At 37.0% G+C, this 27,948-nt stretch overlaps 3 protein-coding genes across 5 annotated transcripts; 2 read left to right on the top strand and 1 right to left on the bottom strand.

Moving 5' to 3' along the window:
* Positions 1-8,688: 8,688 nt before the first annotated feature.
* On the bottom strand, positions 8,689-10,772 carry LOC137716439 (protein NUCLEAR FUSION DEFECTIVE 4-like). Its single transcript, XM_068455898.1, has 2 exons — positions 9,569-10,772; positions 8,689-9,317 (listed from the first exon to the last, which is right to left on the bottom strand). Exons 1-2 carry the CDS (start codon positions 10,735-10,737, stop codon positions 8,891-8,893), a joined length of 1,596 nt encoding a protein of 531 aa, XP_068311999.1. The 5' UTR covers positions 10,738-10,772; the 3' UTR covers positions 8,689-8,890.
* A 9,564-nt stretch (positions 10,773-20,336) lies between these two features.
* On the top strand, positions 20,337-21,484 carry LOC137715682 (uncharacterized). The gene is made up of 2 exons (XM_068455015.1): positions 20,337-20,824; positions 21,415-21,484. The coding sequence occupies exons 1-2, from the start codon at positions 20,337-20,339 to the stop codon at positions 21,482-21,484; spliced, it is 558 nt and encodes a 185-aa protein (XP_068311116.1).
* A 938-nt stretch (positions 21,485-22,422) lies between these two features.
* Positions 22,423-26,219, top strand: LOC137716122 (RNA-directed DNA methylation 4-like). 3 transcript variants are annotated; one of them, XM_068455522.1, is made up of 10 exons: positions 22,423-22,616; positions 22,769-22,882; positions 23,323-23,411; positions 23,687-23,761; positions 23,873-23,917; positions 24,820-24,956; positions 25,050-25,168; positions 25,413-25,500; positions 25,579-25,649; positions 25,732-26,219. In XM_068455522.1, the coding sequence occupies exons 1-10, from the start codon at positions 22,505-22,507 to the stop codon at positions 25,980-25,982; spliced, it is 1,101 nt and encodes a 366-aa protein (XP_068311623.1). In that variant the 5' UTR covers positions 22,423-22,504; the 3' UTR covers positions 25,983-26,219. The 3 variants fall into 3 exon arrangements, with proteins under 3 accessions (XP_068311623.1, XP_068311622.1, XP_068311621.1); XM_068455521.1 differs by having other exon boundaries at positions 23,320-23,411; positions 23,876-23,917; positions 25,732-26,217; XM_068455520.1 differs by having other exon boundaries at positions 23,320-23,411; positions 25,732-26,217.
* Positions 26,220-27,948: the final 1,729 nt, after the last annotated feature.

Raw genomic sequence — 27,948 nt, 5'->3', positions numbered from 1 at the left:
TTGTCTGCATTCACATACATAATCAAGCAACATCTATACTCACATGAGTTCCCCAACTTAATCATTACAACCAAACATTTTACCCCATATGCTTCCAAAAAAAAAAAAAAACATTATACCCCATCCACGGTTGCCCCTTCCTCTTGTCCTTTTGAATGCGTCCTTAATATGCTGCTTTAATTTCAGTGCTTGTCATCGTTCATATATGTAAATAGGGTTTCTGTTAACCGTCAATCTCTGTATATCAGTGCCCCAACTTAATCATTACAACCAAACATTATACCTAAACTGTTATTCATAATTTCATTCACGTACATTATACTTTACAGTTCGTTTGCATATCTTTTCTTTATTAATATGCTTCTGTCTTTTGTTCACGTGTCTCATGGTGGCGTTGGTGCGGTTTATCATGATCCAACCGATAGCTTCGTTGGTGATTTTGAGTGCCAATTTTCTATTGTAGCGGTCACTATTTGTTTCTTTTGCAATTCCTCTTCGGACTTGGCGCTGCTTGCATGCAAAGAGTGTTCCCTTATACTGGTTTTGTTGGTGATTTTGTGCGCAGAGTCTCCCATGAGGTGGATTATGAAGCCAATTTCTAGCTAGTTGCCAAGATTGAAGTTATTTTGGCTTTGTTTTTTGTTTTGAAGTCCTTTTTATTTGAAAATCCTCTTCGGATTCAATTCATGGTTTCTATTTGAAATTTGTAATTTTTTTTTAAATGCTCATAAAACCGTTTTTTTTTTTTTTAATGTCAAACGATAGATTTGTTAGATTATGAAGCCGATGGAGTTAGTTTATCATTTTGTCTAAAAAAATATTGCTTGAATAACATGTAAATTTCCATTTAGTATTTAATACTGCACGTGTCTCCATTAATTTGTTTAGTAACATATACGAATATTCTTATACAGGGGCACGTAGTAATTTCCTTGTGCATTCCAAGCACCAAATATATCACTCCCAGTCATTTTTCACATTAAATCACATATATCAAGTCATCAACATCTTAAGATTCTATAACATCGACATTTATTTTAATACAATAGCTATAATGATGCTAATAGTTTGTATCATGTGTATATATTTGCAAGTTTTCACTCAAGTATTCATAATATTTTTTATGATTATTAATAAAGAGCAAATTATAGTGTTTTGTTAAAAAAAAAAAAATTAAAGGGCATCCATGGTGGGAAATTCCACAATGCTTTTAAAAAAAAAAGGCACATTACCTTATATAAGGAGTAGAACTTGGGTATATAGAAGTATATGCCCATGCGAGTACAAAACTCATCGCATGATTACAGGGATATAACAAGTGACATGGAAGAAGAACTTCTATGCCAAGTACTTCACAACGTTATGTGATGTCACATGCCAATAAGCAATATATTTATTTTGTTCACATGACATTGTATTAACATACAACGGCACAATAATGGTATAACTATACCATATAAGTTACTTTCCTATACGAGGCCTTGCCGTTAACTCTAGTAGCTAGTGCAGTTGCATGCACTCCTAATGAGCTGTACGTGTCTCCTATATGTAAATCAAAAGACATAATAAGGCCATGTCAAATGGCTAATTAGGCTGCTCGCCTTTAGATATTTTGTTCTGCAATTTGATTAATTGTGTGAAGATAGTATTTATGTATATACATATATATATACATATATATATATACAAATATATATATATACATATACATACATATATATATATATATATATATATATATATATATGCGCGCGCGCGCGCGCCCCTATATACACACACACACAGTGTGGAATTCCAGTTCCAGATATTCTATCTTCCTCGTGACATCTATATAATAGAGTTTATGATATTCCATTTGGACAAGTTGCTGTTCAGATATCTAGGTACATTCTCAATTGTATTCTTTGTGAGTACTGTATATATAGTAATACTATTTCCAAACACACTTGCAAAACAATTTAATCAATTATTGAATCCCTTTCTCTCCTTTACATGAAAGACTTGCGAGTGATATTTTTGGCTAGATATGGAATTTCCAAGCATATATAGTCCTGTTCACATTCGTCATATACATATATATGTATATAGAGGCAGAACATTCACATGCAAATTATATTATCAATGACAACAAACATAAAGTTGAAATGAACATGCCACATAGACAAATCTGTTAGTCATCCAAAGGATTAATTCCTAGGCATAAGATAAACATCAAAGACAAAAAGTTTGTTTGCCAAGTTGTCAACATACATACAAAGTTATATATAACTTAGATATGAAATACTGTATACATCTTCGAGTAACAATTTGATTAATTGAAATTAATATGATGATTATAATTTGATTTAACAGAGCTACATAGGCACACAGAAAAGCAGAGTAAAAAAAATTCTCTCGAGTACAAAGACTCGGCATGATGATTACAACTCTACAGGATGTTAACATAGAGTATAGTGATATTACTAATTCATGCTGTAAACACGAAATTTTCAACAATAAATAAAATAAGAATATGTATACAAAATAATATTGTATTCATTAATCTTTAGGGTACAATAACTGTGGTTATTTTTTTACAAGAATAATTTCTAGGTCGATTTCCAATCTTGAGATTTGATCCAAGGGTGGTGAGCACTTGATCTTGATCAATCAGGATGCGATTTCTTCCAAGGCCGTCGAGACTTGATCTTGAATGAAACAGACCACGAGTGGTTTCATGTGGTTGGTGGTCTTTTGCTTTACTACGGATGAACCAACACGTGTGTTTGTTGTGCTTGTTGATTCTCAACAAGCTTGATGAATTATACGAGTGTTACTGTTTTGCTTTGGTCAGAGAGCTTTATGAATTTCTCCAAGGCTTTAGCTTGCTTCGTTTTCTCTAAAGTCCATCTGAATCCCATGATTTGTGGGATAGATTGTTTTTATTTAATTTAATTTGAGCTAATTATTTACTTTAGCTTTAAAGTTTCTTTAATTTAGGGAATTAAACCCTAATTGATATAATTTAATCAAATTAGGGTTAATTTGTTCCCTTTGTGTTTGTTTTGATTCGTTTGATGGATGTTTCAGATGCTAACGCGTGTCACTAATTATAACTGCATCTAGTTTTTATGAGTCACATCACATATGTGCAATTTGTGGGACCCCTAGTGTACGCTACCTTAGCCCTTGGCATGTCAAAATTTAACTTGTTAGTGAACATTTATTTCACCAAAATTTACAAGTCTATTGTTGTTTGGGCTAGATCTGTACCTCGCATAACTCCCCTTGTCTTGCCTTGTCGGGCAAGGTTTGTTGCTTAGTCTTCTGCAATATAAATTTATTGTTAGTTTGAATGGTGCCTTTGTGGGGCATTTACTAGGCCTTAAGGCTCACAATCAAAACCAATGTTCTAAAAAATGGCCTAGGCATTGGGCGTGGTGATGTCGATGCGATTAGGTTCGAATCGTTAAGAAAAATCTGTTAGGTGCTCGCCTAGGCGTTCTTAGGCGATCTAGGCGGCTGTCTAGGCGGCAGTAGGTGAAGTAGAGGTTTCTTGAGAAGAAATTCCACCGCTTCGACTCCTTTTCTCTGTGCACCACCACCTTCTTAGCTATTGCGACTCACTTTCTCTGAAATCCATTGAAGAAAAGGAACTTACAGCGCAAAACATAAGAAGAGGAAACAAGAAAAAAAAAAGAAGGAGAATGTACAAAAGGAAAACGAAAAGAAAAAGAAAGTGGAAGAAGTGGAAAGGAAAGAAGACGAAGCCGATAAGAAAAAAAGAAATAAAATGAATAAAAGTTTTTGGTTTTCAAGGCATCAAAAAGGAGTCTCTTGACTGATGTGAGGGATGGGGACTAGGGATGGAGAGTAAGGGTCACACCACACACATGGTGCTTTTTGAAATTGGGGAGGATGCATGCATCTCTTCACACGACACACATGGGATTTTTATTTTTATTTTTATGAAAATTATATATAATCATTCAAAATATCTTAATTAATATGGCATATATGTGTGTTTTTAAATTTTGAACTTTGGATACTAGTTTTGCATTTTATCATTTTATTTATTTATTATTGTATTCATATTTCATACAAGTATAATTTTTTGTAAGTGTCAAATGCACTTACAAGATATACAAAAAAATTATCTAAATCCACCTAGGCCGCCTAGACTCCGCCTAGCCACCTAGGCGCTAGGCACTAGCCTACCGCCCAACTAGCGCCTAACGTTTTTTAGAACCTTGATCAAAACTAACATGGATCTGAGCATGCCACTGTCCTTTTTGTCTAACAGATTGTTTACTTGATTGTTCAATTAATCAATTTCTTGTGCTACAAATCACTTTAACTTCTTGTATTATCAGGATTGTTCACAAATGGGTTAAGCATGCATTAAGTTCTTTTATTGCCTTTTGATCAAGGACTTTCATTTAGAACATCATATGTTTGTTCACAAAGGAGTTGAAGGTCATTTACATTAATTCCTTAATTATAAGCTTAGGCGGATGGCAAGGAAACAAGAATAATTAGTTTAACATGATTGATCATAACTAAAACTTGAACGAAATTAGTTAAAAATGACATAAGGTTTAATTAAAGATACAGAAATAACATATTTATTCTACATAAATAAAGGAGATTCGAGTAAGATCGCAACCTTGTTGGGCAAGGTTCGTCCTCTTGTAGACACCTCTCCTTGTATTTAACAGTGATTGGAATCTTGGAAAAGTAAATATAAATAAGGTTTACAAAAGGGATTCGATACTACAACAAAGGGAATGACAGCAGAGCTTCTAAAACTAGACAAAAGAGAACTTTCTACGGTGGACTTGCGATTTGAAAGGGACAAAGGATGAACAAACTAGAGCTTTTTCTGTTTTTGTTGTTGAGTGAACTGAGAGTTGCTTGATTGATTGGTTGAGAGAGAGTTTTTGCTCGTACCCTTCATGGATTTTATAGACTTTTCTAGCCCGATTGTCCAAGCCTTCCCTTTTGGTGATGGCTTCCAAAGCACTGTGAGTCATCATCAACTTTTGTTAATTACCTACTCATGCCACGGAAAATTGCTTTTTGCTGAGGGTGAGCTGCCTTCTGTTACTTGTCACTTCTCACATAGGCTTGCTGCCTATTCATTGTCAAAAGTGATTTTAAATTCCTCCTGGGCTACCAACTATCCGAGCCCAACCCCTTTCTATTTTTCGCATTCCTGGGCTTTCAATTATACTAAGCCCAACATTAAATATCCACCCAACAGGTGTACGTATCAAAATATAAATTGTAAATTAATATTCAAATTTGACAAACACAATGGATGAATATCTATGACATCAAATTGTTTAGTTTAATCAATTGGACAAATAAATTTGTACCCATGAGTCATAGACGCTTTGCATTAAGAATTTTGAGTCCAATGAGCTCCGGGCCTCTTTCTTGATGAAAAGATTTTAGCCCCTTGAGCTAGAAAAGGATACAAACTTCACACAAGACTATGAGCTTTGTATTTTCTTTTGGTGAAGAAACGAACTCTTTTACTCGCGAAGAAACAAGCATGATATGAAATAACAATCCTCAAAGAAATAAGGGTAATATCGTTGAAGCTTTAAATTTGGATGGAAGAATATGACACCGAGTGGGTTGTGATATTTATATAATAATATAGTGTCATGGTTATGTTTTTTAAACTTGAATTATATAGCGTCATATTTATGTTTTTATTAGTGACAGATGTGACATCCCACTTCACCCAGGGGAGTGATCCTTAAATGTATATTCTCATCCCTACCTAGCACGAGGTCTTTTGGGAGCTCACTGGCTTCGGGTTCCGTAGGAACTCCGAAGTTAAGCGAGAAGAGGGCTAGAGCAATCCCATGATGGGTGACCCACTGGGAAGTTGCTCGTGAGTTCCCAAAAACAAAACCGTGAGGGAATGGTAAGCCCAAAGCGGACAATATCGTGCTACGGTGGTGGAGCGGGCCCGGGAAGTGATCCACCCCGGGCCGGGATGTGACAAATTGGTATCAGAGCCAATCCCTGGCCGGAAATGTGCCGACGAAGACGTCGGGCCCCTAAGGGGGGTGGATTGTGACATCCCACATCACCCAGGGGAGTGATCCTTAAATGTATATTCTCATCCCTACCTAGCACGAGGCCTTTTGGGAGCTCACTGGCTTCAGGTTCCGTAGGAACTCTGAAGTTAAGCGAGAAGAGGGCTAGAGCAATCCCATGATGGGTGACCCACTGGGAAGTTGCTCGTGAGTTCCCAAAAACAAAACCGTGAGGGAATGGTAAGCCCAAAGCGGACAATATCGTGCTACGGTGGTGGAGCGGGCCTGGGAAGTGATCCACCCCGGGCCGGGATGTGACAACAGAGATTCGAAGTAGACCTTTTTCAAACATTGGAAATAGAAGTATATATAGCGTCATTGTTTATGTTTTTTGATGATGAGTAAGTACTAATAGACTAATGGGCACTTTGGTTTTAAAATTGTGTTGGGGCAGAAAATACTAGCAAATTAGGATATATTTCTCCTATATATATGTATATAATGCATTCAATTATTTATGTCTGCTTCTGCTGGAGGCTATTTAAGAACCAACAACAATACTCTAAACTATACACCAGAAAATTATTTGAGTCGACAAACCTTACCTGCTAGTAAGGTGATATGTATGAAACTTTGAAACTTTGGGTTTGAAGAGACAGAGGAAATTAAAAAATAAAGTTTGAATTGGCATTCAAAATTTTATGCATTCAGCTAACTTTGTTTGCACATTATTTTGGAAAGGAATCTTAAAAAAAAGGTTAACAAAATATAGTGACCATGCATTTGATCTTTTAAGATAAGAGAAGAAAAGAGGAAGAAGAAGCACTGATTTCATTGATGTGTTTTCTTGAATAAAGAGAATGTAGAAGGCGGAGTATATAGTAACATGGATAATGCTAGGGAGATAATGTTAGGAAGATTATCAGTTTAAGTTATATTTTATAAATTATATGACGTGATTGGTGATAATTAGATTACTATCTAAGTGTTGATTAACATGCTTATTTTTTATTGATGATAGGTCACATGGTTTACAAATTGGTTTAAAAAGTTAGTATACCTAGTATTACTCTAGTACCATATAGTAAAGCTCTTTAATCTAACAACTCAGAAGTTTAATATGAAGAAAAACCAGCTAGGAATATAATTATTTGAACCAATGGCGGAGCCAACATGGAATCATTGGTTGTTCATGACCTCAACAACTTCAAAAATATCATGTATATGTGTATGTATGTTGTATTTGGCCCTATAAACAGTTAGAACAAACTAAATTACAACATCCTACTCATACTTCTTCTATTTTTTATCTATCATCCATGTCTTCATTTTCTACTCTCTTCTTGTGAGCAACTCTATTGTGTGCATCAAATGTTTGATAAAATGCCTTAATTGACAAGCCTTGACAATCTTCAACATTACTCTATAGTTTCCTGTAGTCATCCTTGACAAGCCTTTACATATCGTAATAGTTCTTGACATATATTGTCACAAGCCTTTGGCAGATGGTGGCAAGAGTAAACATGTTCCTAGTAGGTGCTCGACGAATGGTCCAATGAAGTTTTCTTTGTCGAAGTCATGACTTCATTATTTAAAAATTTTGACTCCGCCACTGATTTGAACGATGTAAGACACACAAAACAAAAAACAATCTCTCATGTATATCATGTCGCGGTGAGTCCAAACATATAACTCGCAACTCAATTCACATGCATATGTCGATATAAATGAGTAGTTAACTTGTCACTACATTTCTATCTTGCATGTTTTGTTTCAACGGCTCAGGTAAGTTCATGTTACCAGTGTGAAGTGTACAAGAACTGTTTAGTGTCGATAGAAGAACAGTTAATTTTGGTTGTCTAAAGAAGCCTTGGCCGCGTGTTGCTCCTCGTGTGGCAGACCATTGAAACCTTTCAATATTGTCTGAAAATGACAAAGATATTACTCTAGGTCGTATGACAGGATTGAGTACGTCATCATTAGGTCAGCCAAACGTAAGATCAGTCAAAAGACAGTAAGAAATGGAAGTGTTGGAAAAATTGGCAGACCTAAAAAATTCCTGGACACTAAAATTACAAGTTACCGACTGATTTTTTTGGTAAAAAATTAGCGACTGATGATGGCATGATGCATTCAATATGCAAGAGAGTAAGCAACAGTATTCATTACACTATTGCACAACTCAGACCATACTCACCCCTCCATCTAACAATCCTGTGGACCCCTAGCTTTATTTATACTATGATGTGCATGCATGCTTAGTTTTATAGTTGAATTGCTTTGAGGGTATGCAGTGTGCAGGAAAAGAGGTCCCATACTTCCCATAGTAGTATCACTATTATGGTGGCTGTTTCATGTCAATAAAATAAAGACATGTGTAAATTTTTGTTCACGTTTTCTTATTTTATTAACGGGAAATATCACATAACAGTGTCATGTAAGTTAAATAAAATTGTAGTAGAATATTAAGGTTTGAATTGTAGTAGATTAGGGTTGGAATTGTTGTGTGTTCTTCTCTTTTCCGACGTGAGATCATACTATCAATAATTATGTTACTTTAGTTTTGCTATGTAGTATGGATTATATACGTATTCATTTGAGTATATATTGTATATGGTTCAACAATTCAATTGTACTCCTTAGGAGTTCATCATCAACAACAAATTATTGCAGAAATTAATAATATTTGTGTAACAATACAGGTTTGTCATTAACCTACGTTGTACAAAGTTAGATCAACATCTAACCAGTTTCTATGCTGTATTAATAGCTGTACTTTTCTTTTCTTTTCTTTCTACCTTTAAGCTTTTTTAAGAAAAAGAAAAATACTAAAACATTAAAACCCTAAAAATCACAATCTACGATCTTTGGGCGTAGAACTTTCGTGTTCGTGCGTAGAGCATTAAAGCTAGGCCAGTGCCCAGAAAACAAAGGCAGCCCCATATAATAAAAGTGCTTCTGTAGCAAGCCATTCCCATGCACTTCCCATCCCCACCATGATTTCCATCCTTGTGATAAAAAATAGCAGACATGTACCCAAACACAAAAGACCCGATTGATATGTTGGCTACCACCACATTGTGGTTCACTGAGAAATTCTTGGTCCCAAACAGCTCTGTGGTTATGGACACTGCGATTGAAGTAATTGCTCCAGAACACACTCCTATAATTGCTGTGCTGATGAAAAGGGAGAGGTTGGCTGGGTTGAGAAGCAAGAAGAAAACTCCTGCTATTGGTGCCATTAATGCAACTATTAATGCTGGTCTTGAAATCATGTACTTACTCCTGAAAAATAAATCACCCACATATGTCAAACGTCGTTTCCAATTTATCAAAACTATTCGCTTGTCACACATTTTAACATATTATATTTTTAGTGGTTTGTCAGTTTGAAATTAATTTTTACAACATAGCATGTCATATATGAAGTAATGAACATACATAACACCTCACACATAGAGCATATAATTCACGTGCTTCAGCAAATATATTTAAATTAGTGAAAAATTATAAGAAATGAGAGAGGGAGGGGTTACCTTGAGAAGAAATAGTCCAAAAGAGAAGGCATGAGACGGCCAAAAAACCCAAATGAAGAGGATAAAGAGACTAGAGAAGAAGTCCTAGATGAGCCCCTGGACTCTGCAATCTGTCCCAAGTTGTTCAAGAACACCAACCCAAGTGTTGCACTGAAAAAATACACAAATAAATATAACCAAAAATCAATCCTTGTCACCATCAACTTCACTCCAATCTCCTCCCTGACACGAACTTCATGAACTTGCCTAGCCTCTATTTCTTCTCCCTCCTTCACTCCCCCATTCTCCAAGCTCCCCATTTCGTTGTTCTTCTCTTCTATGGTAAGATTATATACTCTTCTCTCTCTGTTTACGTTCCATTTTCTTGACATTATTTCCCTCATTTTCTCAACAATTGGAATCACCAACGGGATTAACAGGAATAATCCGGTGCCTATTAAATTGTGTAGGGGAGATAACCCGCCAGAAGTCGACCCTAAACTGCTGATCACCGCGTAGATTCCGGTGGCAATTGTTGTCACAAACATGAAGATAAACCCAGCTTCCATGTTCCTTTGCCTTCCCATCAAATCAACGTCTCGAACCAATGGCATGACGATAACACAAACAACAAGTGGCAAAAGAGAGTTGAGAAATAAGTAGGCCTTGGCTCTCCTATGAGGTGAAGACGAAAATACAGCGCCAACAATATCTGTATAAATCTTGGCGCTCAATCCTTGGTAACTCGTTGTTATCCCCACGGCAATTTGTTGATGACATGGGAAGTTTCTAATGCAAACAACATAGCACACAGTGTTGATCCAGCAAATGCTATTCCCGGCCATAACAGTTAGCAAGAAAATCTGCCAATAGGAAGGAGATGAGATTTGGTTTGTGATGAAGAGGAACTGGACGCCGTACCCAATTAGACCGAGAAGCGAACCGATCATGAGGACTAGCCAGAGGGGTAAGTAGATGGCAGCAATGCCGGAAAACCAACCAAGGAGTTTTCCAGCGTCTGAGGCGAAGGCGAGGTTGTTGAGCTGTAGTTGGGACATGGAGAGGACGTTTTTGAGCTGGGAGGAGTAAGCTGGGAAGTTGGTGTTGGTTCCATTGATGGCCTGAAGCCATATGATTCCCACTAGGCTTAACCATTGGAGAGCAGAAGAAGAAGAAGAAGAAGACGGCATGAGGAAATATGAGGTGGGTTTTGATGAAATTAGGGTTTCTGTTATGTTTGTTGGTGATTTGCAGGTGCAGAATACTGTTTTATATAGTGTGTGTACCTATATGTTGGGCTTTGAAGAGGAGGTAGGAGGAGGAGAGGGGTGTTGTGTGAAAAGAGTGTAAGCAAGAGTTAGAAATGCTGGCAAATGAAAAGGACCACAGGAGTTTCTATGTCCATTGATTTATAGTTACAAAATTGACAATTAACCAAAGGCAGGGACGAAGCCAGAGATTTGTATGAGCGGCGGCATCCTCAAACAACAAAGTCACAATTAAAAATCTCAAGAATTTATTGAACAAAACACTAATATATTAATCCATAAATTTTTTCATACAACATATTACAATATTCCTTGAATCGTTTTCATATTTTGAAAGCGTTGTATAACAATATCATTACCAATACTATTAAATATCTCTTTATATAAAAATAATAATTTTATCATTCATCCATTGATCTCTAAATTAGGAAGCTAAATTCTAAATTGAAATGCCAAAAACAAATTAATGAAGTAAAGTCGTATAAAATACCTTGTGGAGTAAAATTCTTGTGTTGAATTTTGATAATTGATTACTTGAACTCCAACTATCTATAACACTCCAAATTCAATTGAGTTTTGGTTGAATGAAAGGGGACGAAAAATCTGGAGAAGTTGAGGACTAGAATTGCTTTGCCGTACATGATGGGATGAGTTTTGTCATCAGGTAGGGCATTTGGGATCCAAAACGGTAGACTAGTTTAGAGCTGGTTATTGAGAATTGGAATGCAACCATACATTTTTTTTAATGAGTGGGAGCATCCGCCCCCCTTAGGCCTACACTAGTTCCGTCCTTGACCAGAGGGGGAGTGTGAAACCATTTATATAGGGTTTCTTCTACAAATTGTTTTTGTTAGGAAAGGAAATTGAATATTTATTTTATTTTAGTTTTCATTATTTCATCAACCCATGGAAAAACTAAAACGAAAAAAGATCATAGGTTTCGAAATTTTACTTTATAAATGTCTCTTTCCTCTCTTCTTGGTCTAGTCTTTCCCTCAATTTTTTTTTTCTTTCGAAGTCATGTAGAAATCACGCAGTCTATTTACTACCTTGACTTGCTTAAAATGCTCCTTATTCAATCAAAGTTTCAAATGAAGGCAACAAATTCAGGTGATCCCTAACCTAAGTGCACTATTTCCAATCCGAACATACATTTCTAACCAAAGTGTCCCTTAATCGAGTCATCTTATAATTTAACTAATGCTTAAGTTGGAGTCTCTTCCAATCCTTGATTAGAAAATGTGGTACATGTAGAGATTGGTTAAAAACCATATGGCCCTATAACTTCATAAAAATAAATAAAAATAAAGGATAAATTTGTTTTAAACATAATTGACAGCATGTTTACTTGTAAAGAATAAGTATCATTTTCATTAATTTATAACCTTTGCTTACTATCATAAAACAAATGAATATATAAGTAGGCTCTACATGGATTTTGGTATAGAATACCTGAAAAGTAAAGGTGTCCCATTAGCATGAGGGAGATGCTTATCACATACTCAATCAGTCCCATCCTTAATTCATCTCTGTTTCTCATACTCATACTATGCAAGTAAACTAAGTAATCTTTTCTACGAGGGGTATAATTGATTGATTCTCTCACCTTAACTGAAGTTAGGTATAAACTTTTGAATCCTACGTCCTTGTTCGGAATAGAGAAGGGTTTAAGGATAACTTTTTTTTTTCTTTTCAAATTAATAATAGAAATAGTTGGGTAAAGTGACAAATATATTGCATTTGAAAAAAGTTGAAGTTCCACCATAAAATCAATTGACAATATGGGGAAGTAGTTCAATTATTCATAGGGAGTTTTAACGAAACACTTCTGGTACTGTTCACTTTTAATGAAAATGATATTTTTACTCTTAAAAGTCATTCCTGGTAGTATTTACTTACAACACTTTTTTGTCATTTTGATTAAAACTCAAAGTTTTCAAGCTTTTTTCATTAGTTTGCCTTTATTTATAAGTATATGCAAGGTCACACCTTTCCCCGATATGTGATTCACTCTCAACACACCCCTACACATGTGACAAATTTTCAAGCCTAACACGTGGACAATACAAATCAGGTGATGTGGACCTGTTGGACTTCACACATGGGACAACCTTCTCTGATACTATGAAGAAAGTTGAGGTTCCACCATAAAACCAATTAGCAATATGGTTGGAGTAGTCTAACTACTTATAAGCACATGCAAGGTCCCTCATTTCCTAACGTAGGATTCCCTCCCAACAGTTTTGATAGCTCTTTTCTGTAACCCATAAAAATTTGACAATTATTTTGGCCATTTGCAACCGATGCAAAGGGACTTTTCAAGTTTTCTTCATGCAGTAGCTAGCTAGTGGTTGTGCTCATACAATGTGGTTAACTAATGACCACCACATTCACAATCGTTGGTTTTTATTTGAGTATGATAGCTAGAAACAGATGGTCAATAAACTTATGGTGTTAATATTAAGCAAATCACCAATCATGACAGAGAGAGAGAGAGAGAGAGTCTTGTAATTGGTTAATTTTCTCTTAGTCGTTCATTGAAGTTGATTTACCGGGGTTTAAGATTTTAAGACGGTATAACATAAGTTATTCGCAGATTAAAGTCTCGAGGATTAAGATCTTGAGGAGATAACAACACCATGTAACTATGTTACAATCACACCGAGAGAATTCTAGTATTTATTGAACTTTGGCGTAGTGTAGCTTTGGAATGAGCCGTCTGCAGATTGGTGGGCTACTACAAACCCATGAGGTGACGTATATAGGCAAGTATGGTAAGAATGTGAACATGCCATCAAATTCTATATCCTGGATTTCGTGCTTCTCATACCGTGGGAGGGACAAGGGCCATGCATTTTCTTAAAGACAAGAGATAGGGAAAGCCCCATGTTAATGTATGTTACAGATTTAATCGATTGACATCATCCATGACAACATGTAGGCCAGCCAGCTCAAAGATTTCAACCCATATCTAAACAATGGCAATTGCCCATGTTTACATCATAATCTAGTTAATTTACAGTATGTAGATCAATAGATGGAGAATGTGAACATTATGAAAAGAATGGCATGTAGTAGTGACAGCTTATATATGTAGAAACCCTTCAGATATACTTTCAGTTAGAAATCTTTTTAAGTATTCTATTTTGTAGAGTTTGTGACTTGGAAGTAATAGTATCATACCTGCCTTAGGTATTTGGCCTTGTATTAACAATAATTAGGAATTTGGGCTGAGGGGCTCTAATATGTGCATCTTTTTCTGAAAATTATCCTTTCACGTGTTACTCATCATGCATACGATGAAGCGATTGTAAGAGGGAGCAGATCGATGGTACTACTCTTACGTACATATATGTTCTTATTAGATTAAGGAGTTTAAGTTTTACCCACCAAGACGTTGTGATCTTGCTTTCAAATGTGACACCTACCTTATGGCTAGTAGTAAAACACATTGCTTCAGTTAATTTTTAGGGTTTCCACAAATAAATTCATATTTTAACATAGTTGGAAACACTTAAAATACTGTTTCGAAGAAAAATATCAATGGATGCATGTAATTTTATAATATGCATTCACAATTGATTTGGATAATAAGTGTTTTCATTAATTTTAATGGTTGTCTAGAGAATGCTCCGACTAAGTATAATTTCTAATCAAAATTGCAAACAGCAAGGCTAGCTTAATTTTAGTACGACCATGATGACCACCTATAAAGCTGACTATTTCACAAATCCCTTGCTTAAATTAGTTTCCTCCAACAGAGGTAGAGACGCAAACTTCTTTTGTTTTGGCAAGAACAGTAATAATCTCTTCTTATTCTTTTGCTTTTTGCATATAGTGGACGAATTCAAGCAAAACTTAAGTTCTCCAACTGGTTGTGAAGCTTGAGATTAGGGACTCTGCTATTAGGAAAACATTCCTCATTAACTCACTGAATAACTTTACACTATAGGTATTTATACAAGTCTATCACAACTAGCAAAGAAAGGATAACAGATAGAGCAGACTAAAGATTTCTTAATCTCTAAGTATTATCTCTTTTTGGTGTAATTACATTTGTACCCTTAATATCCCCCCTCAAACGAAACGGGGAAAGTCTCAATTGAAGTTTGGCATGGAGAAACAGATATCTTGGCTTTGACAGAGACTTGGTGCAAATATCAGCAATCTGATCATGTGTACCCACAAAATGCACAGAAACTTGATTTGCCAGAACCTGTTCACGAATGTAATGGTAATCAATCTCGACATGCTTTGTTAAAGCATGGAAGATGGGATTTTTTGCTAAGGAAATGGTAGAGACATTATCACACCATAATTGGGGGGAATGTGGCAGATGATAAGTAATGTCAGCAAGGAGTTTGCATAGCCATGTGAGTTCTGTAGCGGTGTTAGCAAGAGATCGATACTCGGCTTCAGTGGAGGATCGAGCAACAGTAGGTTGCTTCTTGGCACTCCAACTAATAAGGGAATTGCCAAAGTAAATGCAATAACCTCATGTGGATCTCCTGTCTAAAGAGCATCATGCCCAATCGGCATCAGAAAAAGCATGAAGAGATGGAGCTTGAGAACACTTAGAGAACCATAAGCCCAGGTCAAGAGAGCCCTTGAGATATCGGAGAATGCGTTTCACTGCTTGCATATGGGAGATCATTGGATTGTGCATAAACTGACAAACCAAATTAACAGCAAAACTGAGATCAGGTCGAGTCCAGGTTAAGTACTGAAGAGCTCCAACTAGAGAACAATATTCAGAAGCATTATCAAGCAGAGGAGAAGTGTGATCAAGCTTAGTGGTACTGAGAGGAGTGGTGCAGGGCTTGGCACCTTCCATGCGTGCTTTGGTCAGGAGATCCAAGATATACTTAGTTTGATTGATAAAGATACCTTTAGATGATCTTTTGACTTCAATTCCAAGGAAATAATGAAGAGCACCAAGATCCTTGATGGGAAAAAGAGCACTGAGGTGAGTGATGACTTGTTGACAAGCTGCAGAGGAAGGGCTAGTCACTAAGATATCATCCACATAGACGAGGATGAATACCAAAGTGGGAGAGCGCTTGACAAACAGAGAGTGATCACTTTGAGAGCCTTGGAACCCAAGAGAAGACAAAGCCTGATGAAGTTTATCATATCAGGCTCGAGGGGCCTGTTTTAAACCATATAGGGATCGATGAAGATGACAAACATGATGTGGTTTAGCTGGATCTTCAAAGCCAGGTGGCTGTTGCATGAACACAGATTCAATAAGAGTGCCATGGAGAAAGGCATTGCTTACATCTAGTTGATTGAAAAACCAATCATATTGAGCAGCAAGAGTGAGAAGGAGGCGAATAGTCACAGGTTTAGCCACTGGACTAAAAGTTTCAGTGTAGTCCAAGCCCTTTTGCTGGTGAAAGCCTTTAGCAACTAAACGGGCTTTATACCGATCAATAGAGCCATCGGGTTTTCGTTTGATCCGAAAAACCCACTTACAACCGACAAGGTTAGGAGAAGAAGAAGAAGGGACAAGAGGCCAAGTACCAGTGTTGATAAGGGCATTAAACTCCTCTTGCATTGCTGTGCGCCAATGGGAATATTTGGAAGCTTGGGAGTAGGTTGTAGGAATATAGTCAACTGCAAGATGTGGAGGAATAGGGTGCTTAATGGCAGTGAGGGCTTTTGGGTTTAAAAATGCCGGACTTGGATCGTGTTTGCATGGGATGAATATTGGTAGGTGGTGTAGACTGTGAGGAATTGGAATGTAAAGGATCTGCAGAAGTGAATGATGAGACAGGGTGTGAAACGGTGGATATGGATGGGGAGAGTGGTGCAGGATTCACAGAAAGAGGGGGAGATGGGGATGATGGTGGTGAAGGAACAGTGGGAGGAGGGAAAAGAGGAAAAGTGAGAGATGATGGAATGAAAGATTGGTATGAGGAAGAGAGAACAGGGTTAGATGAAGAGGAAGACAAAGAATGAAATGGAAAAGTTGATTCATCAAAAATAACATGTCGTGAAATATATAGTCTGTGAGTGGAAGGATGTAGACAGAGATAGCCCTTATGATTTAAACTATACCCCAAGAAGACACGGGGCTTGCTTTTATGATCGAGTTTGGAAGATGTGTATGGCTTCAGCCAAGGGAAGCAACTGCAACCAAAGACCTTGAGAAAATTATAGTCCGGGGTTTTCTTGAAGAGAGATTGCCAAAGAGAATATCGGGAGATAGTAAGTAACCGGTTAATGAGATAGACAGATATGGTGAAAGCCTCAACCCAATAAGCATGAGGCACTTTAGATGCTGCCAAGAGAGTCTGAGCAGTCTCAACTATGTGCCGGTGCTTACGTTCGGCACACCCATTTTGCTCAAGAATGTGGGGACAGGTAAGTTGATGTTGGATACCATGGCTAGACAAGAACTGAGAGACAGCAATGCTAACAAATTCTCCACCAGAATCTGACCGTAAAGCAATAACCTTTGTACACAAAGAGTTTTCAACAAGTAATTTCCATTGCTTAAAAATGGGAAGTACATCAGATTTACACTTCAAAGGATAGAACCAGTAATAACGGGTATAGTCATCTAGGAAAATGACATAGTATCGAAAACCTTGATGAGAAACAGTGGGTGAGGGTCCCCAAACATCCGTATGGATAAGTTCTAAAGGCTTGCTGGTAGTACAAATAGTGCTTGAAAATGGAAGTCTGGAACATTTCCCTAGTGCACAATCTGAGCAAAAGGTTTTATTGAAACTATCAACAACAGAAATACAGGACTGAGAGGCCAACTTATTTACGATCTTCACAGAAGGGTGGCCCAATCTTTGATGCCAAAGATGTCTTGGAGCTTTGACAGATGCAGTTAAAGCTTGATGAGAAGTAGCAGGTAATGATGATGTGGAGAGTGGATAGAATCCATGTTGAATTGGACCTTTAAAAAGCATCATCCCCGAAGAAGGATCTTTCACAGTGAAGTGAAAGGGATAAAGATGCATAGAGCAGGAGTTGTCAAGTAGAAATTGATTCGCATAAAGAAGATTATGCTTTAAGGCAGGGACATGTAAAAGATGCTTCAACAAAAAAGAATTAGTAGAAGTATGTAAAGATGATGAACCAGAGTGGAGAATAGGCAAACCTTTGCCATCTCCAATATACACTTGTTCAAGACCAGTATATGCTTCTGGATTCTGAAGATTGGCAGACGAATTTGTCATGTGCGAACTAGCACCAGAGTTGACAATCCAGGTAGAATTATGATTGGAAGTATTGGCAATCATTGCAGAATGAGAAACTTTGCCATTGTAGTATGGATTCATGCGATGAGGACAATCACAGGCTTCATGGTCTGGTTGGCGACAAATCTGACAGAATAGCTTTCGAGTGGAAGAGTAATTGGGACGAGCTCCACGATGGAATCGTTGATTAGTATTCCGAGAGTAGTTATTCCTGCCATTGTTGAATCTATAATTGCCACGAGATTGAAAATTACCCCTATTAGGACGTCCTTGATTGGTGAAAGTAGGAACATGCGGAGCAGCAAAAGCTTGGGGAGTAGAATGTGCAGGCAAAGGAAGAATACCAGCAGAGGAATGATACGCCTGAAATGGTGCAGTGGAAACAGGTTTCTTCCGATTGTTGATTTGAATCTCCTTACTGAGAAGTAAGCCATGCAATTCATCAATAGTTGTGGAACCAATACGGAACTGAATAACATCCACAAACGAGTCAAATTCAGGAGGTAAGCCATGAAGCGTGACGGAGATAAGTTCTGAATCTTCCACAGGAGCACCAGCACTTACAAGTGCATCTGCAATTTCTTCAATTTGCTGAAGATATTGAGTAGCAGTCAAATCGCCTTTAACAAGACTGCGAAGACGAGAACGAAGCTCGTGAATGTGTGACTGAGATGCAGTGGCGAGTCGCGATTCCAGTTTCGCCCAAAGTTCTCGAGCAGAAGTCACACCAACTGTGTAGGGGATTAAAGATTCAGAGAGAGTGGAATTAATCCAGATAAGAATGTTCTGATCATTCTCAAACCAGGTAACATAGGTTGGATTGAGAGTTGCAATGCGATTTCCAGAGGAATCAAGAAGATATTTGGGCGGCGCCATCAGAGATCCGTCAATGAGACCAGTAAGATTGTAACAATGGAAGATCGGAGCAAACAAGGCACTCCATGTGAGATAATTTGTAGTTGTAAGCTTGATTGGAACCATGGATCCAATGTTTTGGATCGTGATGGAAGAAATCGCAGAATTAGGGTTGAGAAGTGCATCTGGAATCGGATGAACAGGAGAAGTCGATTCCGAAGATGGAGACGCAGTAGTCACCATAGCTGGAGATTAAGGAAAAGATCGCGATGAAGAGTAAGAATCTCAATCAAGAAGCACGATCAAAATCAAGAACTCGATCAATCGATCGAAGAAGATGAAGCGGTGTAGGGAGAAGCGGGAAAAAGGGATCGAAAAAAAAGGGTCGTGAGACTTAAGGCGAGTGATACCATATTAGGAAAACATTTCTCATTAACTCACTGAATAACTTTACACTATAGGTATTTATACAAGTCTATCACAGCTAGCAAAGAAAGGATAACAGATAGAGCAGACTAAAGATTTCTTAATCTCTAAGTATTGTCTTTTTTTGGTGTAATTACATTTGTACCCTTAATATCTGCCACCACCAAATTATCTTGCTGCTTAATTAATTAGGTCCACAAGAAGCCAACCCCAAGAAAGAAAGTGGGTGTCCCGCTTCAATGCAGGAGACGGTGTTTTTCCAATTAGGATCAGCAAATGATCATGATAACTTAACTAATCAAATCAAATCTCTTTCACTAAACCAAACTTGCCGCAAGCAAAGGCAAAAGAATATCAATATGGGAAACCTCCAATATCATTGCGAAGCCCTTTGCTCTTGCCCCAGAAAACTTAATTATTGTGACTTTGCTAATGTCCGTATATACGAAAAAATCTATCTTATTACTAGTTTTACAATATTTTTTGGGAATTTGTTATTAGCACTCCAAAAATCTCATTTGGCACTCCAAACTTTCTATAATTAGAAAGAAAAATACACTTATAAGAGTGTAGAATGCGATTTTTGGAATGCTAATAACAATTTCCTTTTTTTTTTTATGATAAATATAAACATTTGATTGTATATACCCAACTCTTTTCTCAATTCTTATGTCAACTTTCTCATATTGCACGAATTCAGTATATTATAAAGGGTAAATTACATTTTACAACCTCAGATTTGAGGTCTATTGCAACCTCATACAACATCTTCAAAACATTTCATTTTCATACCTCAAATATTATTTTATTTCAATATAATACATCCGTTACATTTTCCATCCATTATTCCGTTAAGAACTGACATGACTACCACATTTGTGCCACGTGGCTAAAAAATAAAATTTTAATGCATTTAAAAATAATTAATTAAAAAAAGTTTAAAAAATAAAAAATAAAAATCCCAGAAACCCATCCCATCCCCCCACCCCCTCTCATCCACCCTCTCTCTCTCTCTAAGAAACCATGCCTCTCACAGAGAGCTCAAGTGCAGGAGCAGAGCACATGAAATGGAGAAGACCCAGAACCCAATTCACCCAACCCATTTCAGAAACGGATCCAGCCAACTCCCTCCTCCAATCCACTCGCTGCAAATCCATCATCTCCTCCCTCCTCATCTCCAGCTTCACCACCTCCAACACCAACAACAACGAAGCCTTACCCACAAGCCTTACCATCAAGAAAAAGACAAACTTTACATCGTTGTCGTTTAGAGGCATAGGCTGCGCCTCCTCCGCCTCGCAGCAAGTCTCAGTGCCGGAGGAGATTCTGAACTCCGCCGATTGGAAAGGAAAGAAGGTGAAGAAGAAAAATGAGAAGAAGAGCGCTGCCACCAAGGGCAGCACAAGCAATGAGAAGAATGAATACGGGGATGTCGGTGATGGCGGGCCTACCTTTGGTATAAATTCTGCAACTTGTGTGGATTTTCAGGACGTTTGGTGGGGTGGGGTGAGGTGGGGGGTTGCAGGGGAGGTGGGGGTGGCCTTTGTGGGGGGGGGGGGGGGGGGGTGGGGGGTGGGGGGGTTTGGGTTGCGGGGAAGGGGAAGGGATCGGTTGGGGAAGGTGAAAGGGCAGGAGTGGGAGAGAGAAGCTAGGGTAGGTGAAGAGAGTGGAGGAGAAGTGGGTCGGAGAATATGGGTTTTAGGGTTGTTTTTTTTTTAACTTTTCTTTAATTAATTATTTTTAAATGTATTAAAATTTTATTTTTTAGCCATGTGGCACAAATGTGGTAGTCATGTCAGCTCTTAACTATTCAATGGATAGAAAATGTAACAGATGTATTATATTGAAATAAAATAGTACTTGATGTATGAAAGTGAAATGTTTTGAAAATATTGTATGAGGTTGTAATAGACCTCAAACCTAAGATAGTAAAGTGTAATTTACTCTATTATAAACTTGTGTAAAATCCATGTATTGCTCTATTTTATATAAGAGAATTGAGACAAGAGTTCGGAGTAGAGTTGGTGTAGTTTTACCTTGTGTATATAATTAAGAACATTATGCATGCTCATTAAGTGCTTTGTTTTTCCTTATTATTTAGGTGTAGGAGGATGAACCTCATTTGCATCTTCGCCATAATGGTAGTTCCACTAACTACCTACTTCTACTAGCTAGTGATCAATTCATCGATCACTGCAGTTCATACAATCGAACAACAATATATCATGATATTCTTTGTCTCTTGAAGTTGAAGGTTCATTTAATATTGGGCCATCGGGCAACGACATAGGCTGCATTGCAGATAGGGGACTAGAAATATTAATTGAAGAAATAAATTCTATTATTTATTGTTTGCCTATAAATTTATAATCTTGCAGCTTTAGTTTTCTATAAAGACCTTGCAATAGGAATAAAAATTGAAGAACAACGTTAATGAAGATGATATTCGTTTAATCTTACGGTACATTTTTGTGAGGTTAATAAGTGAAAATGATTGATAGATGTAAGTGTTTCGATTTAGTTGAAACTAACATATCTCTTGTTTTGGCATGTTGAAACCAAGAACCGACAGTGTAAACTAAGTGGCGTATCTTATGATAGAATAACTTTATGGTTGATACTTAATAGTTCTGACATGTTATAGTATTTCTCTATATCAAGTCAACTTTTATTTTGATTGAAGTCCTTGCATAGAGAAAAATGCGTAAATCCTGTTTTTCTAAAGTATGAATGTTAACTTGATAAATGTGACTAATGATTCATTAAAAACAAAAAAAGTTCCTTTTCTGAGTCAAGTTTTAATTTCAAATTTTATAGATGAATAATTAAATAATAAATAAATAAATTGATGATTACCTACCATATTCTTACTAGTTTTGTGTCTGTGATATCTTAAGATAATATCATTTGTTAAAAAAAAAAAAAATCCTAAAAAAACATCTAAAGAAACTTGAACTAGCCCGACCCACTTTGTTTGATTAGCCCAAGACCAAGAGGCCATACTACTGGGCCTACGCACACAACAACCCGATACATTGAAGATCCAAACCGAACCGACCCGATCGTTTCCTTTCGTTTCCATTTCTTAATTGCAGAAACACGACAAAATTCCCAGTCCGCGCTCGTCTCTCTACTCCTTCATCGTCTCCAACTCCACCGGAACCCTAATTCGAAATTTCTAATTGCAGCTCATGATGGCGGTGGTCGCCGAGAGCTCTTCGGCTTCGCCCAACCCGTCGGAGGACAAGCCGGTGATCGTTAGGGTTAAACGCAAGGCATTGCAGTCCCCACTCGACGCTTTCTGTGAGTAGCACTTAATTTGTGTCCAGTTTTCTCTTTTTATCTTGTTTGGTTGCCGGGAAACTGTATTAAAATGGAAAATGAACTTGCTTGAACTTGAAGTGTGAAAAAAAATTGGAAATTTGTGACGAATTTTGGAACTTTGTGCAATGTAGGGCTGGAAATCAATGAGAGGCCTGCGAAGCGTCCGTTGTTGGATTTTGAGAAGCTGTCAATGTCGGATCCAGCTGGAAAGGGTAATGAGCCGTTGGTGGATTCAGCTGGAATGGGTAACGTGCTTGTATTTGTGCAGCATTGTTGTTTTGTTTATATATGTGTGTGCTGAAGTTACTAGAGTTGCTGATATTTGGACAAACAAAAAGTTATCCAACTGTGTTGTTCACTTCGACATAAGTGTTTTGTTCAAACATTGTACACTAAATAGTCGTAATCTTCGGTGTACCCATCAAAGAAAGTCATTTATGAGGTGTTGGATATGTTGTTAATGGAGTTGTAGATTGATAACTTACTAAGTATGCTGTATATGATCAAAGTAATCTTTTTTAATGTTCTGTTTATTAACGATTGACAATTTTCCCTTTTTTTCTTTCGGGTGGTCTCCATTGGCTTAGAGTAGGGGTTTGTGATTTTGCAGATTTCATTAGAAGATGGAAAGTTTTAGAACTCTTACAAAATATGGTGATAATTCCTTATATTTTTAATGCAGCAGAAGAACTGAAAACCAAGAAGGTTTTGGTACAGCATGTAGAGACAGTCAGCAGCTTCGGCACCAGTGTTGACGTTGTGAAATCATTTCTGGTGAGTAGGGCTGTCCATCTCTTACTGTAGTTCAATAACTATTCTTGTTTTGTAAACTGTTTCACATAAGCATGTGTTTGGGAATGCCACGTAACTCATCTTACTGTTTAAGGCTTTGTGACCCCTCCACCCCTTCCCCCCTCCCCTCTCCACAAATTCCTTTTCTCTCTCTATCTCAATCAGCAAGTCCGTTTTTCCCATTGCAAGATGCTGTCTGTGATTCCCATGTCACCTACTACTAAGAGGTTGGTGAAAATGTCTCACTGTTTCTTTAGGACCCTAATTCTGGTGATGTGCGTGATCGTAAAACAAAGATTGGAGAACGCAAATATGCCCTGAGAAAGGAGAATGTAAGCTATCTATCTCCTCCTCCTGGTCTAACACACTTTATTACATATTTGATTTCTAATATACTGTCCCTAAGATGACTTGAACTTATAATTTCATTCCCATTGTATTAGCAGAAACAAGATCTGATTTTGTCTAAAGCCAGACAGAGGAAGGAGGTATGTGATATAGACTTATAGTATAAGTTAATTGTATTCATTAGTCCACCAAGTATAGGATTTGTTATCCCTTGGTGTTTCCATTAGTATGATTTGTCTTTCATGTCTTATAGAGATAACAACACACTAAATTTTCATATGTTGGGCTTATTTGTTCAGTTGCCCCATTCATTCTTTTGATTTTGTATATTGTCCATTGTTCTCAGTTCAATCGTTTGCTTGTGATAATAACCATTGTAAGGCAATGAGTTCTGATGTGTTTCAAATTATGATCGTGCAACTTTAAACCATGCTAGTTTCTGTGAAAAAAATTAACACTTATATTTGCGACAAACATGGATTACTCTTCTTTAGATTAAAAATTGTGTTTGTAATCCATTATTTATGATAGATTGACAATAAGACTAATGACCACATGTGGCTTATTGATGCCATTTTATTATATGGTCCATGTTTAATTTAGATAATCACGTAATGCCAGATTGATACACAGGGTAATCCTAAAATAAGTTTCTCAGAGTGGACAAATTTTTTCTTTCATTTTTTGTTTTGTTTGGGTTTTTTGTTGTTTAAAGTAGCTACATGCTTGATGACGATGATTTAAAAATTATCTCCGTTGCCGAACGTTTCAAGAACATTCCTTTAGTGTGATTTTACTTGATTGGTGCCATATGGATTTCTAGGATGCTGTTCTGTCTGTTGGTTTAGGTTTTCTCAATGAGTTTTTGTGTTTCGTCTGATATTTTATGTGTTTCATGGACTACTTGTCCATCCATGCTTCTTGTATTCTTTGCGTTTTCTCATAATAAATCTTGTGTTCTTTTATGAAAAGTTGCGTACTTGGAAATTTGTTCAGCAATTTTTTTCTTGGCTGCTGTCTCATTTCAAGTCCTTTCTAATAGGTTGTGGCAAAAAATGCGCGTTTTGAACAAATATGGAGGAGCAGAAGAGGAAACAAAGAAACATCACATGAGAATTTACATGAAATTTGTCATGTCTATGATGTTATACGTGTTGACGTTGCTGAAAACCCCAAGGAGTAAGTTATTTTTAGTCATGGAATTCTCTTGCCCGTTTGTACTTGAGTCTACTGGAAAATTACACTCCCTATGATTGTAAATTTGTAATGCAGTGAAATATCTTTGGAGGACCAGAAGATTTTGAACAGTTACTTGCCTCTGCTGAGAGAGTTCATCCCATCTGCTGCTTCCGAGATCGAATCAGAGTTATACGCTAACAGTTCCAAACAAGGTTGGTTTTAGATTTAAATGAATTGAAAAATGTCAATAGGTGCTACCGCCCATTTAATAGTGACATTAGTTGGACCTAAGGTAGAAGAATAGGATTCTATATAGCATTTTTTCCTTGGTCCGCACTTGTAATTGCTTCTTGTAGAGATGTATATTGATTTTGGCCTTTGTATTAATACTAGTGGTGACCCGTAACTCATTATTTTCTCGTTACTGTTTGATGGTTTCTCTTATGTATTTTGTAGATTCTGAAGATGAGTATGTTTATGACTTGTATGCTGTGAAGGAGGAAAGTGATATGGCTGTTGAATTATCTTCAAACCCATTCCCCTTGTAAGTATCTTGTGTACTATATTTCTCATGCTTCCGCCTTAATTTCTTGTTAAACTGATCATAATAACTTCGGTACAGGGTCCAAGTTGATGACGAGGATTTCTATGATGGGCCTGATGAATCCGAATATGAATCTGATGATTCAAATGGTAATCTTAAACAATCTTTTCACATATCCTCTTTTTAGGAGATCTCTTTATTCTTGCTCTAACTGGTTTGGGGGGTTTTCAGCTGAAAACAACCCGCTCAATGATTATCCGGATGAGATCTCTGAAGAGGAAGAAGAGGAATCAGAGAACGAAGACTCCAATGATGAATCAGAAGAGAAGGAGAGTTCCACCGCCAAATCATCAGAACCCGAGGATTTAGAAGAAAATGACTTTTTTGAAGATGATATATATGATGAAAACAATGACGGCGATGACTTTGATTACGATGTTGATCCAAGTGATGATGGTGAAGACCGGAATATGGTCTTATAGGTGAAACTTTTTCATGTAGCTACTATCTTCTTCGTGCGAGGAATTGTAACCTGGATCCTTTTAGTTTGCAGTAATATCTCATGAACAAGTAAATCAGTGTCGGAAGTTAATGGTGGATTAGTGGTTACATGTGTGAATATGAATTTCTTTTGTACAGCCTTATGGCGATGGAACTATTAGTATGGCCAGGGAAATCTTTCTTCTGTTATATTGTTGCTGGTCCATTTTTCCATTGTTTTGTCCACATTGTGTTACTATCTATTTGTCACTCACCCATATTATAACATGCAGTAATGGTAATTAGTATAGGAGATGTTTTGAGATGGAGACTAACAAAAACAAAGACCGGCAGATGCGCCGGTTAGAAAATAGAGACAGGAGAAAAAGGGGTAAAGGAAGACCTAGGAATACTTTAACAAATGCCTTAAGAAAAGACATGAGGTACCTGGAGTTAACGGAAAACTTAGCGCAAAACCGAGTGCAATGCCGTTCTAAGATTTATATAGCCGATCCCAGTAGAATAAGCCTTTGTTGTTGTCGAAGTCCACCCCATTAATAGTTTACGCCTTGTTGGACAAGGCTTTTTTAATTAAGAAAGAAATCATAATTTTGTTTTAATTATTTGTAAACACTCGCTTGCCTTGTCTGATAAGAGAGTAAAACTAGGAATTCCTTGTTTGCCAAGCATAGTTCAAGTCGTGGTTTTGTGTTTTTGAGCTAAGACTCCCATTTTTATACATTATTACTCAATCTTAACAACTGTTTTCGATTATCTCTAATAAGATCTCTTTCTTCTCACCACCTACTGCTCTTCATAAGAAACATCCATCCTTAATTAACAAGACATTTCTAGCCGACTCAAAGGTACGGGTTCTCTCGATGTTCTAAACTATTTTAATCTACAAAAACGGTGAAATTCTAACTCGGGTGATTGTGCTTTGGATTATTCTATGACAATATCAGGTTTCGACAGAGAAAAAAATGGCAACATACCAATATTTTCCTTGTAACTTAGGTGTGATTTTGGCGAAGACAGATCCGTGGCACAGGAATCGTATTGTTCATCTGTATCAAAAAATAATTCGGTAATATTTTTAGTCACAGAATATTGTGATACTAAATTTTGAACTGTGGTAATTTTTTTTTTATGTTGTTAATCATATTCTTGTAATTTTGAAGGTCTGTTATTAAGTTCGTTGTTCGAATGGAGTTGAAAGGTGTAAACCGTGGCTACCTGAGAGTTGAGGATATACAAATCGATGAAAACTATGAAGCGATCATCCCAATTATTTTCGATGCTAATGCTAAAAGTTATAGACACGGATTTCGGTGGTTAATGGAAGAAATGCTCGGCAAAAATCGCAGAAGAACAAAAGAGTTGTCCAACTTTTTAAACATGCTTCGTTGTGAAAGGGAGTGGTAAGATTGTTAAATTTTGTCAATATTTCTGATAGCTATGCATAAGCGTCAAGCTGTAATTGACGGGAATTCACTTTTTAAGTACGTTGCTTGAATCTTTTTCCTTCTTTTATGTTAAGGTACCGATTCGAGCAATTACTTTGTCATCCCCTCCTTCGATCGTCAGTCGAGAGGTATCACTATTACATTGATGGTTTGATCCATCTCCAACATCTTCAATGTGCTGAACATAAAAACATTAAAGAGCTGTTCATCTTGCGGTGGGATGAGAGTGTTGATGTCAAAGGAGCTGTGGGTGAATTGGAAGGTTTTCATGGTGTGTTGAGTAAAAAAGAATATGAGAACAATGTGTGGGGAGCACTTCAATTCTCAAGCAATGCTTGTCTCGAGGTTAATGATCATTTGGACCATGAAGAACATCTGGTATATTTATTAATAATTATTAATTTTCTGTAATTTTTTTTCTTCTAATTTTAATGTGTTATTAGAAGTTTAATTATTTTCTATTTAAAAATTGCTGCAGACAGAAGAACAAGTGGAAGAAAAG

Source organism: Pyrus communis, chromosome 14 (assembly GCF_963583255.1).
Source record: "Pyrus communis chromosome 14, drPyrComm1.1, whole genome shotgun sequence".
NCBI lineage: Eukaryota > Viridiplantae > Streptophyta > Magnoliopsida > Rosales > Rosaceae > Pyrus > Pyrus communis.
The sequence above is the reverse complement of the archived record's forward strand: the minus strand, read 5'-3'. Positions and strand labels throughout refer to the sequence as shown.